This window comes from Pelodiscus sinensis, chromosome 6, assembly GCF_052426305.1.
Source record: "Pelodiscus sinensis isolate ZL-2025 chromosome 6, ASM5242630v1, whole genome shotgun sequence".
Classification (NCBI taxonomy): Eukaryota; Metazoa; Chordata; order Testudines; family Trionychidae; genus Pelodiscus; species Pelodiscus sinensis.
Genome location: NC_143057.1, coordinates 106,114,794 through 106,128,821, shown reverse-complemented (window position 1 = coordinate 106,128,821; position 14,028 = coordinate 106,114,794). Strand labels below are relative to the sequence as shown.

Sequence of the window (14,028 nt, the reverse complement as noted above, 5' to 3'; positions counted from 1 at the left end):
GGCGGTTGGACAAGCCGTGCTATCCACAGTTACTACCACACGGCTCCAAACCCACCTCCGTGAGCCAACAACTGCTGTGTAGTCACCCAGAGTGGATCACCCACGGGGACCACTCGAAGGAGAAGAAAGAGTTACTCATCTTGTGCAGTAACGGTTGTTCTTCGAGATGTGTCCCCGTGGGTGCTCCACTACCCTCCCTCCTTCCCCTGCTTGGAGCCTGATACTCTGGCAGGTAGAGAAGAAACGGAGGAGCCGCGCGTGTGCAGGCGCCCCTTCAGTCCCAACGACACTACCTGCCTGCGCACTGTGGCAGAAACAGCTAGAAAAAGTCTCTGGTCGCCGGCACGAGGACACACCAGCACCCAGAGTGGAGCACCTACGGGGACACATCTCGAAGAACAACCGTTACTGCACAAGGTGAGTAACTCTTTCTTCCTGCCTTATCAAGGCAATGGGAATTTTTCCAGTGCTTTCCCTGAACCTAATAGAACGGAGTCTCCCTTTTCTTGTTTGAGGCAAGCATCCATTTCTACTCTTGAGGGTCAGATCTTTCTCATATGCCTTCTACTCAACTCTGGAAGTTCCATGATTTGACTTGTAGGTCCAACCTAGGGATGTAAGCGACTAGTTGATTATACAATAAGGAGCTTCAGGGAGTAGCCGAGTTAGTCTGTTACAGAAAAAAACAACAAATCGTCTGGTAGCACTCTATAGACTAGCGAAACATATAGATGGTATCATGAGCTTTCGTGGGCACAGCCCACTTCTTCAGATGACCGGAGTTATGAGTAGGGGATATGAAAACTCGAAATAAATAGGAGAGGAGAAGGGGAGGGGGGAGAAAAAGAAAAAGAGACGGGTGGGAGACAGAGCATCATTAAGTATCTGGAGAATAGCTACTTAAACATAAGCAGATAAAAATCAAAGTCAATAGATAGATTCCTAAAACAGGAAGGATACCACTCAGGGAGCTGTTAGCACTTTCAGTGCTTATTAAGTAGGTAGAGTCCCCACCAGCGTATATCACGATTGGGTCCATTAGCATGTGATTTGAATTTGTGGATGAACTGGGATTCCAGGGCTTCTCTGTGTATTTGGCTTTTAGCGCTGGTTTGTGACAAGACAGCTACTTGCAGGTCTGTCAGACTGTGGTTAGGCAAGCTGAAATGCTCATCAACAGGCGTCTGTATATTCCCTTTACATATATCCGATTTGTGTCCATTGATTTTTTTCCCCCACAGAGACTATCTAGTTTGTCCAATATATATATAGCACTGCTGGCATTTGAGGGCATAGATCAAATTACTGGATGTACAGTCACATGACCCTTTGATTTTGTGGCTTATGTTGTTTGCTCCAGTGATGAATTCGCCAGTGCAGATATGCGAGCGGAATTGGTATCTTTTTTGGTTGCAGGGCTGGGTTCCTGCAGGTTTATGATGTGATTGTGTGGCATGGTTATCAAAAAGAATACGTTTCAGGTTCGGGGGTTGTCTGTACGCAAGTAATTTGATTAGTCGTCCGTCCCGTCCCTCCCCCTCCCCCACCTCCTGCTGCCTCTATCAAAGAGAGGCAGAAGGGGGAGAAGCAGGAGCCTGCTTAAAAGCTGTTCTCCCCCCCCCCCCCCACCACACACACATACCATTCCCCACAATGGTATCTCGGGGGGGGGGGGGGGCGGGGAGGCGCAGGTGTCATGGGGGACCAGGCGCTAGCTGGGAATCTGCTCTCCTGGCTTGCCCCTGCCTCCCTCCCCCCAAACACACACACATACACCGTGCTTTAGCTTTTTAATGTATTAAAAGCCTGGAGATTTTTAATACATTTAAAAGGCAGAGCTGCAGTGAGGTTAGCTCCTGGGGCTGGGAGCTAACCCTGCTGCAGCTCTGCAGTTGCCTCCCCCTTATCAACTAATCCACTAGTCGATGAAATCTCCCCCTTATCACCTAATCCACTAGTCAATTAGCTGTTTATATGCCATTTAACAGCCCTACTCCAACTAGAATCTATAAAAATGAGTTGAGATCTTATACTTTTAACTTCTAAGATTTGACTCTCATGTCCATAGTAAGGATGACTTTTTTAAAGCAGGATATAATTAATGTGGACTAGAATTTGGCCAAGATGCTGGGGGTTCTCACACCATGTTTTGGATGATGAGCTCTTGTGTTGTAGGTCCCTTAGCTTTACCAAGTCGTCGTATTTAGATTTCCCTTGTCCTTGAAGATTTGCTTTTGTTTCTTATGCTCTTTGGCTAAGTATCTAGAAACTAAACAGAAAATGAAAAGGGAGATTCCTGAAATCATTCTTTTCAAGGAGAATATGTTTTTGTGACCTAAGGAAAAATATGCTTCAGGCTGCTTTTCTGTTAAGCAGTCAGGGTATGTCTACGCTGCCACCCTAGTTCGAGCTAGGGTGGCTAATGTAGGCATTCGAAGTTGCAAATGAAGCCCGTGATTTAAATATCCCGGGCTTCATTTGCATCTTGCTGGGCGCCGCCATTTTTAAATCCCTCTTAGTGTGGACTCCATGTCCGCAGTTACACACGGCACGGAGTAGGTAGTTCAAATTAGGCTCTCTAGGTACACCTCGTGGAATTAGAGAATCTAATTCGAACTACCTACTCCATGCCGCGTGTAGCTGAGGGCACGGAATCCGCATTAAGGGGGATTTAAAAATGGCGGTGCCCAGCAAGATGCAAATGAAGCCCGGGATATTTAAATCCCGGGCTTCATTTGCAACTCCGAATGTCTACATTAGCCACCCTAGTTCGAACTAGGGTGGCAGCGTAGACATACCCTCAGATACTAGTGATAAAAGTGAAGAGTGTCTCTCCTCAGCTCTTATCTCAGAAATAAGGTCAAGATTTATTTCCTTAAGTAGTATGGACATTCAGAACTTTTTAGATTTTTGCTCTGGTTTGGTTATAGATTATTATGCTTATTATTGTCAGTGTTAAAATATCATTTAGAGGCTCTGAAATTGGGGACCTATTATTCTAAGCACTGTGTATGAATATATAGTATGATAGTATGAATCATGAATAATTTTACAGGTTACGTATTGAAGGTAAAGGATCATGGAAGGGATTTATTGACATTTCACAAATACATGCTTTTGAAATGGTTGCCCTTAATCTTTGTGTCTGTCCCATTTTCAAAAGTGTGTAAGGAGTCTAAATGTTTAAATCTCTGTAATGTCTTCCCCGGAGATTTGGTTGGAGAGCATGGCCTAATGGTCATGATTGCCAAGGGAGTTATGGGGAAGGGAGACAGGGCCCTCCCATTCCACTAGCTCTGACCATGGGCCCTTTGGGTTACTAGTAATCTGGCAATCAAGGCTGCTTAAGGCTGTCCCCCCAAGGTGACTTTCTCTCATTTTCTCCCTCCCTCCCCATCAGCTTAGTACAAGGCCTTCCCTTCCAGGGAAATCCAAACCAAAAGAAGTAAGAGGTATATCTATGGCCATAGTAGACTTCATTCTCTGGTTGCCTCTGCGATGGGTCAGTCCCTTTGGGAAGCTGTGTCAAAATCTTGAGGCTTCCCTCTGCTCTGCTGTAGCTGAGGGTTGCAGGTTTGCTCACCTCCAGCTCTGCCACCCAAACAAGCTAGTTTCCTGTCTTTTAATTCTTCCATCAGTTGGAGTATTTGCTGCGGGTGCAGCAGAGCGGGGTCTAGCTGAGCCCCAAATAATCCCTTGACCCCTTTTTGCCCATGGTGGAGTTTGTATATTCCATCAGTAACTTAAAGTAAGATTTTCAAAAGTGCCTAAATGACTTGACAAAGGCAATGCAGAAAGTCTGTGGAGTATCTGGGAATTAAACTCTGATTTTTATGGCCCCAGTCCTGTGCTTAATCACAAGACACTTCTTTCCATTGAGAAACATCCCATAAACCAGCAATGCTTAGTCCACAGATCCCTCCCCTACACTCTGGTGTTCCTGCCTCCAAACAGCCCCTGCTCAGAGTCCCTGCTTCTCCCTCATGCCACCCCGGTCTCTCACCAAGGGCAGGTGTAGGGTCCAAGCCACAGTTCCTCCCTACGTAGATATTTGCATCTTCTTATGTGAATACCCACAGATGTAAAGCAGATACTTGCAGACTTGAAGGTTCTCTCGATATAGGTGCCTCCACATTGGCAACAAATTTTTATCTCATTAATGGAATTTTTCCAAACTTGCAATTTATCCCAGCCACATTCTTGAAACTGCTCTTTCTATATAACAAGTATTCATGAGTCATTTTACAGATTAAGCAGATTTTTCTGTCATGTAAATTTGATCCAAGATATTCTGTTGGGCACTGTAGAAATCTATGTACTTAAGGGAAAAAATAATCTTAGTATATCACAAAACTAAATATAAAACTTCAAGCAATTTGGAGCTTATTTCTTAAGTCACGTATCATTAACCTTGCATTCTTGTCAGCAGTACATTAATATAGCAGTACAGAGCATTTCTGTTTTTCTTCTCATTATTACTATAATTAGATAATTCTTTACTTTCATCCTCTAATCACTTTCCTGTTATTATTGTGGTACTGTGCAGTAGGAAAACTTAGTCAGTGCTCAGTAGTATTTCCACGTTCAATTACTTACTATTTATTAAAACATACTCTTTGTATACACACAAATTTTGCATGTGAGGACAGGATTTAGCTTTGGATGTGTAAGCTGAAGAGAAACGTACCAACTTTTACAAAATCGGACTTAAGAATACAAAAGTGTGTAGCGTCCCCTCTCCACCTGGTTACCTTCTTTTAAAGCCAATCTCCTTTCAGGTTTGGATGGATAGGCCTGGGTTCTTCTGGATCCCGCCACCCACTCAATTTTATTCTTTCTGATTGATGTACTTGGCGGTGCCTCCACCCCCCTCACTCCTTCCTAGCAGGGTTGCCAGGGCAGCTTGGGAGGAAAATTCTAGCCCAGGATAATCCCCACATATTTGCCAGATAGTTGGAGACTCCCAGAAAATAACACAAACACATACACTATAATAAACACAATTATATTAAACAGGAGACAATTATAACAGAATAGGGTAAAACACTATTTTTAGGGTCACCGGTGCCCAGCAACTGTGAGGTTAGTGTCCCATTGGTACGCGTACTTTGTTGGGGCCCTTGATGACTGTTGACCACACAATCCTTCTCTGCAGTGGTTTAGCAGTGGAGCTGACTAGGTCCAGTACAGCCCAAAGGACTCACAAATGGGAGAAGGCAGTAAATCCCTCCACAGTTTAATATGCTGCAGGTAATAAAATCCCCAAACAAATTCCCTGACTTACTAACTAAAAATTGGTGCACTCACACACTCCATGAATGACCTCAGGTTGAGAGATGACTCAGTCTCAGCAAAGGGCTGCTCTCTTCTCACAGGGGTCCTCTTCAAGCAGGAACCAGGCTGCTTCGGTCCCAGAATTTCCCCTCACCGCGAAGGGGTGCAGGGCTCAAGATGCAGACCACACAACTGCACCAAAATTCAAAACTATAGCCTCCCAGCCCAGCATTCAGACCCACACAGCAGGCAGCAGCCCTGAACTTGCTGCTAGAGCCCAGCTGACCATGCAGTGACTCTCTCACCCAGGGAGCTGGAGAGCCTACTCAGCCTGGCTGGGGAAACCTCCCAGCAAACTCCACAACTGGGAATCAACAGGGGAGACATAAACCCAGCTGAGGAATCCTGCCTTCAGGTCCCTAGAGGCTAGTTCTCAGGGGGAACCCTGCATGCAGGCCTGGGGATTACTAGCTCCCACACAGCCAGTCCTCCCCTTTCCCTGGCTGGCTCCAGACTCCCCTTAACAATGGTCTCGCCTTCCCCCTGGGAGGGGCATCTCACTCCCTATGGGTTGCCGGGCAGACTCTGGCCCTGATAGGGAGGGGGAGCCAAGGCAAACTCAGAGTGCCTCTCCCTGAGCTGCCAGCAGACAAGGCCCTGGGAATCCAAGCAATCTCCTTGGGGGTTACAAGTGTCTTAGCAAAGTTTCTAACTTTTTCATTTTGTTTGTACGAAATTTTAGTTTATATTTCATTTCTAGTGCTTTTAATGTAGCTTTTTATAAAACTAGGCAAATATCTAAGGCTGTGTCTAGACTGCAGGGTTTTTTAGAAAAAAGTAGCCTTTTTTCGAAAAAATTTCACCTGCGTCTAGACTACAGCCACATTCTTTCGAAATTAAATTGAAAGAATGCGGCTTTTCTTTCGACGGCGGTACTCCTCATTTCACGAGGAAGAACGTCTTTTTTTGAAAGTGTTCTTTCGATAAAAGGCATTCTTGAATGCAAACAGGGCTTTTTCGAAAGAGAGCATCCAGACTGCTGGGGTGCTATCTTTTGAAAAAGCGGCTTGCTTTTTTGAAAGTACTGCTTGCAGTCTAGACGCTCTTTATCGAAAGAGGCTTTTTCGAAAGATACTCTTTTGAAAGAGGCTTGCAGTCTAGACGTAGCCCAAATGAGTTGATATACCCTTGGAAGACATCTGTTTGCCCCCAGAGATATGTGTATCTCTGGCTGAGAATCACTGCCTTAGATGAAACAGTTCCAAAATGGTGATCACAAGTTAGTTTGAGAATTGTGATTCCCATCTAGTGAATTTCTAGCAGTTTGAAGTGACAATGCTGAGCAGCTGTGTTCATCTGGCATGAGTTCCAGCTCTTTTATTAATCTGCCAGAAGGCTTGTTTTGGGAGAAGAGTCTTTCAGTTCTTTGTGAAACTTTGTTGCTCTTTTGATGATTTTTTTGTTTTTATTTTTTGCTCCCTATTATGGAGTTGCAATTATGGAGTTGTTATTACTACTTTGTTCTAAAATTAATATCTCCTATTAATCTGCTGCTAATGCTCTTTGAAATTGTCATTGAAAACACGGAGAAAAAGGAATTAAAACTAAAAGAAAAAGGCTTGTTAATATATATAAATGTATATTAACTGTGTTCTAAATGAGATGGGACAACGGAATCCTTCCTCTCGGAACACTGGGTTCTCCTTTGAAAGACACTGCTGTCAGTATAGAGATGCCAAAAGATAACTGTCAAGCTTCTCTGGCTGGGCCAGCTTGCCTCCCTTGATCCAGTGATTATCTCTGCCCTGAGGAGATGTATCTTTGGTGCCACCTATTCTATGGTTTTGGAATTACAAATTACTGTTATGATAAATATGTTTATCCAAAAGTAAAATGTATAATGCTCCGTAAAAGGTACTACATAGGTGATCAGGTAGTTACAATTCATGCAAAAAAACTTCTCACACTGCAGGTGTAGCCTCTAATCTCTGCATTTAGTTGTCTTATAGAAATACTGTAAATGTACTATATGCTTATTTTCAGAGCACTTGTATTTTTAAGTATTTTCTCACTGCTGGTACATCTTCATTTTAAAACTCAATCTTAAGAGAATTATATTTAATGGAAACATTTTTTTATTTTTTTCAGTCACCAAATCAGATCTTTACAGTATAGCAGTACAGGGGATGTCATTCTTGTTGTGTCTGGTAATTCTCAAGCTAAAGTTCTTGACAGAGATGGTTTTCCAGTAATGGAGTGTGTCAAAGGAGACCAGTACATTGTGGACATGGCAAACACCAAGGTAAGTTAAGAAACACTGGGCTTTAAATTTTATTGTTCTGTACTTGTATACGTGTCTTGTACTTTCATTTAGCTTATTTATTATTCTGGTGATGGTCCTTGATACAATAACATTTTGTTCCCTTCCAAGCTTTCCATACAATAGGGATGGCCAAACTTACTGACCTTCCAAACCACGTAAAACAATCTTCGCTTTAAGAGTCAGGGCTAAGGGCTACTGCTCCTCTTCTGCTGAAGCATGGCGCCTTGGCAGGCATGTCCCACAGGGTTGAAACCATCCACAGGGCTCAAGCCTGAGGCAATGAATTGTGGGACAAGTGGGGTTTTGCTAGGGTTTGCTCTATCTCGTGGTGCTGCCAGGCTCCCCCCAGAGGTAAAACCTGGGAGCTACAGGGAAGGGCCACTGACAGTAAGGCGGGAGGCATGTCTGGGGAAGTGTGACTCAAGCTGTTGTGGAGGATGAACCTTTAAATTGCAGCCCTCCCCACCAGGCACCAGTTGTCTCTGGCAGAAATCCTTAGCCCATCACACCACACTACAGAACAGAAGTCCTGAGTTCTCTGCCCCTTCTCCTCTCCCCCTACCCACCCCAGGCTGGTAGATTGAGAATGGAGGGCATATCATGAGCTGCACTTTAATTGTAAAAATGCTAAATATGGATCTCAAGCCACAGTTTGGCAACCCCTGCTTTATAATACAAAAAAAATTTGCAAGATTTTATCCTGTACTTTTAATATTTGCACACTCTCCTTTACCTTTCCCATTAATGAACCACAAAGCATATGCATTTTCTTTGCATTTGAAGGATGAGCAAATAGAGGAAAAAATGAGGAAAAAACGGATAAATTAAGAGTCAAAGATACTTAAATGTAATGGGAGTTCCACAGAAAGAATTCACAGTGCACCCTGTCTTCCTGTGTCTGTCTTAGATTGTAAGATATCAAGATGAATATAATCAGAACAGGCAGGTGAATGAAAGCCTGACAGGAAAACATTTAAGCATTAGACTACAGCTTGATTAGCTTAATACTGGAGGAGAGATACTGTGCATCATTTTCATGTCATGAACTGACCATTTAATGTTGTCCAGTTCAAGGTTATAGAGCCCCCACTGTATATCATTAGATCCTCTTCAACCTGCTTCAACTCCACTCACTTCTGAATTCTGTTACCCAACCGGGACATCGGTCTGCAAAGACTTCAGGTCTCCCCTTCTCCTCCGGGAGATGACCATTTGTCCTAAGAGAGGGGAGGGACAGCTGTCTTGTTTGGCTTGCTGAGTGCCAAGAACATCAATTAATAGTAGATAGTAGTAATAATAAAGTGCATTATTGTTAGTGGTTAAAAGTGTACATGGAAAAAAGGGCTGACTCATAATCTCATCATATATAATTGGGAGAGAATAAAAACCTGTTTGTTATAATCACAAATGTACTAAATTATATTTTAAAGTATTTTAACAAGAATTCAATGAGTTTTGACTACAGGTAGTCCCCGAGTTACGCGGATCCGACTTATGTCCCCGGAGGACTCGAGCGGCGGGACGCCTGATCCCACCGCCCGCCTCCTCCGGGGCGAGAAAAGCTGCTCCCCATCTCCCTGGTCTGCTGCGGGAGCCAGCAGACCAGGGAGACGGGGAGCAAAGCGGCGCAGGACCTGGGGCCGGACCATGGCCGCTTCCAGATCAGCTGGAAGCGCCGCGGGTCGGGCCGGGTCCTGCGCAGCCGCTTCCAGATCAGCTGATCTGGAAGCGCCGCGGTCCAGCCCGGGTCCTCCGCGGCTTTGCTCCGCGTCTCCCTGGTCTGCTGGGGGGGACGCAGCTAGTGCTCCCCCCCAGCAGACCAGGGAGATGTGGAGCAAAGCCCGGGGCCTGTGGTAGAGCAGGTGGGGTGCTGCCGGTTGGTCCCGCAGCACCGCTCCTTGGCGCTACTGGACCAACCCGGCAGCACCGCAGCTGCTCAGCCCCAGGAGTCCTGATTCAGCCGCTGCTGATCAGTTTCAGCAGTGGCTGAATCAGGACACCTGGGGCAGAGCAGCTAGGGTGCTGCTGGGTTGGTCCAGTAGCGCCGAGGAGCGGCCGCGCTACTGGACCAACCCAGCAGCACCCGAGCTGCTCTACCCCAGGTGTCCCCAAGTTAGCCGCTGCTGAAACTGACCAGCGGCTGACTACAGGAAGCCAGAGGCAGAGTTGCTCTGCCCCAGGCTTCCTGGAATCAGCTGCTGATCAGTTTCAGCAGCAGCTGACTTGGGGACGCCTGGGGTTCTAAAGTTGAATCTGTATGTAAGTCAGAACTGGTGTCCAGATTCAGCGGCTGAATCTGGATGCCAGTTCCGACTTACATACAGATTCAACTTAAGAACAAACCTACAGTCCCTATCTTGTACGTAACCCGGGGACTGCCTGTATTCTATCTTCTTTCTGTGTATGTTACATGGGATAACTATTTTGTTTATATAGTTGATTTAAATACAGGTCAATTTTGTAAATCATTAAAAATTAATAATCTAAGTATAATGATAAAATCTACCACTCAGATATCTGATAAAGTTGTCTATTTAGTGCTTATAGGGCTAACTGCCAAGTAACTAGCCTAAATACTAGATTATTTGATGATGTTCATCTCGGAATACTATTTCTTTTGGCTAGCAGAATGTGTATAAAGCCATGTAACATTAACAGCTGTTTTAGTTCTTGTTTAATTAAAAATGATGCAGACTTTTTATCTGGTAAGCTTTTGAAATATCAGCATATGGTGGTCCAGCAATCAAAGTGCTGTAGTAGTTATGCTGTCATATTGACTTTAGGTATACATTCCTTGGTAAAAATTTTAAATTGGTGCTACCAAACTGTCTCCATAATAACTCTTTAAACCTATTTGAAACAATTTGAATTTTGCATATGTGACTTCAAAAATTTTGTGAAATATAACAGGAGTCAGTTGTTCTTTTCAAACTTGCATAATTAGCTTTTGCTAATTCGTCAAATGTATGAAATTAACTTAAATATACAAAATAACTAAATAAAGGTGTTTTCCCTAAAATAGTTGGCTTATTTTCCTGCAGCTTTCCCAAAAATCTCATGAGTTGTTTTACAATATCTGTGGCTTAAATTCTGGTAAAATGTCCACCAACGATTTTTTTCCATTTTGAAGAAATGGATTTTTCCACTCTGATCTTACAAATGATCTTTTATGAAAATACATTTTGATCTGGTTTCAGATATGCTTCAGAGATCTAATTATGCCATTTAAAACTCTCAATGGATTAGGTCCAAAGGTGTTTCAAGAGACACTATTCCCACACTTCACTCCAATAAGGAGTAGCAGATACAGCTCAGGGTGGACCTTATAGACCATGGCATTTTTGATGAAGAACACTTAGCAATGGAAATCCCAAGTATTAGATATCAGAATGCATTAGAGTCTTATCTTCTTGTCTGTGTAAATGGTACCATACTTCCATGAGTTAAGTGATCATACAGTCAAAAAACTATTAAGTCTTTTGCCATCATATGAGAGAAGAAAGACAAACAGAAGACAAATGACCAGAATAATTGAATTCAAAGGCACAAGTAAAAAAACCGGAATTAATAATAGTGTTTTGGGGGGAGTGGGGTGGAAATGGTGAAGGAGTAAACTGAAGGGTGCATTTTGAAATTTTCTTAGCACTCTCAGTAATTTTTAATGCAAGATCTACACATGCATTAAAGGAAGTATATCCTCATTTCTTATTATAAGCAACTAAACTTAAACTGAATCTGGTGTAAAACTACTTGGTATTATAACATTATTTTCAGTTCTACAAAAGTGACTAGAAAGATTTCTCCTTAATGGAAGTGTCAAGTTGTTCAATGTCCTCTATATGGAACAAGGTTGAGTTGTATTTTCAGCTTTGCATCTGATTCTTTGTGGCTATGTGAAGTCACTCAACCTCTCTGTGTTGAGATTTTACTATCTGTAAATTGGGAATGCTGCTTGTATTATATACTTTTTGGATTAATAAATGGTTATAGAACATTTTAATACTCTTAAAATAAATGCATTATATAAGTGCTGGGTATTATTTTTCACCCTCAATTTTATATTCTCTTATTCTTTTTTAAGAACATCACATAACATCAGACCATGTTATTTTATTTTTCATTTTGAAATACTGGGTTACAGCTGCCATAGTTCAGGTTAACTCTATTACCATTCACTTGTTCAGCAAGGGCACCCAATCTTAGTCTTCCAGCTCCCCAGCTGTTACCTTTCTTTAGTGGAGATCTGCATACCGTTCTCTTCAGGGTATGACAAGGCTGAATAGTTCCCAGAGTTCACTGTGTTCTCACAGCAAAAACAGTCTGCAAACTAAACTTGCTTGCTTTCTCCTTAGAGACTGAGGAATGTGTGATTGCTACAGATGTAAGTTATCACACAGTTCTTTCTAAAGTAGCTTTTATTCTTAAGGTCAAAAGCAATACAGAGAAAAATGTATTAAAAATAATAAAAGAATCCACATGCAAACTAATAATCTTATCAAAGTCCCCCTCCCCCGCCAACCTTTACATGGATTCTCATGTAAGGGAGTCTTTGTGGTTCCCAAATCTTCACAGCTTCTGCTCAGAAAAAGCAAAGGCATATCAAATTTAGTCCAGCCTTTTACACACATATGGGTTGTTTGATCTGGAATTTCCAGAAGCAGGTAGCTGGAATATGTGACTGGTTTGGTCACAGAGATCCTCTTGAGACTGTCATCTGATGGACTGATAAACTTAACAATAACAAGTCATTGGGACCAGATGGCATTCATCCAAGATTTCTGAAAGAACTCAAATGTGAAATTGCGGAACTATTAACTGTGGTTTGTAACCTATCCTTTAAATTAGCTTCTGTATCTAATGACTGGAAGATAGCTAACATGACGTCAGTATTTAAAAAGGGCTCTAGAGGTGATCCTGGCAATTACAAATCAGTAAGTCTAACATCAGTACCAGGCAAATTAGTTGAAATTATAGTAAAGAATAAAATTGTCAGACACATAGATGAATGTAATTTGTTAGAGGAAAGTCAACATGGTGTCTGTAAAGGGAAATCATGCCATACTAATTTACTAGCGTTCTTTGGGGAGGTCAACGAACATGTGGACAAGCAGGATCCAGTGGATATATAGTATACTTAGATTTCCAGAAAGCATTTGACAAAGTCCCTCACCAAAGGCACTTAGGTAAAGTAAGTTGTCATGGGATAAGAGGAAAGGTCTTCTTATGGATTGATACCTGGTTAAAAGACAGAAAACAAAGGGTAGGAATAAATGGAAAGTTTTCTGAGTGGAGAAAAGGTAACTAGTGGGGTCCCCAAAGGGTCTGTCCTGGGACCCATCCTATTCAACTTATTTATAAATGATCTGGAGAAAGGAGTAAACAGTGAGATGGCAAAACTTGCAGATGTTACCAAACTGCTCAAGATAGTTACGACCAAAGCAGACTGTGAAGTGCTTCAAAAAGATCTCACCCAACTAAGTGATTGGGCAACAAAATGGCAAATGAAATTTAATGTTGATAAATGTAAAGTAATGCACATTGGAAAAAATAATCTCAACTATATACATACAATATGATGGGGACTAATTTGGCTACAACTACTCAAGAGAGAAATATTGGAGTCATTACGGATAGTTCTCTGAAAACATCCACTCAGTGTGCAGTGGCAGTTAAAAAAAGGAAACAAAATGTTAGGAATAATTAAAAAAGGGATACAAAATAAGACAGAGAACATACTATGCCACTGTATAAAACCATGGTATGCCCACATCTTGAATACTGTGTACAAATTAGGGATGTAAGCGACTAATCAACTATCTAATAAGCAAAAGCTTATCGGATAGTTGACTAGTCTATCGACTAGTCACTATCAACTAGTTGTCTTTATCAGAGGCAGCAACTAGTCGCTATTAACTAGTCGCTGCTATCAACTAGGTGCCTCTCTGAGGCAGCAAAATCGGGGGGGGAGACAGGAGCTGGTGCTGGGGGGAGCTGTCTGAAAAGTTAGGTCCCCCCAGCACCGTCTCCCCAGGGGCAGGGGAGGAGTGGGGACTGAGCACGAGCTGGGAATCAGCTGATTTCCGGTTCATGCCCAGTCTGAGATGCTGCACCTCTGCTTTTTAAATGTATTAAGAGCCTGCCTGTCTGTAATTGCTAGGATCACCTCTAGAGCCCTTTTAAAATATTGGCATCACGTTAGCTATCTTCCAGTCATTAGCTACCAAGGCTGATTTAAAGGATAGGTTACAAATCACAGTTAATAGTTCCACAATTTCACATTTGAGTTCTTTCAGAACTCTTGGGTGAATGCCATCTGGTCCTAGTGACTTGTTACTGTTAAGTTTATCAATTTGTTCAAAAACCGCTTCTAATGACACCTCAATCTGGGACTGTTCCTCAGATTTGTCACTTAAAAAGAATGGCTTAGGTTT

General features: G+C 42.6%; 1 protein-coding gene across 2 annotated transcripts in view; it reads left to right on the top strand.

Moving 5' to 3' along the window:
- Window positions 1–14,028, top strand: part of WDR70 (WD repeat domain 70) — a 269,386-nt gene that overhangs the window by 95,393 nt on the left and 159,965 nt on the right. For both annotated transcript variants that reach the window (XM_006139468.5, XM_006139470.5), the window contains exon 8: window positions 7,423–7,576. In XM_006139468.5, the coding sequence (XP_006139530.3) occupies window positions 7,423–7,576 (154 nt within the window). The remainder of the gene's footprint in view (window positions 1–7,422; window positions 7,577–14,028) is intronic.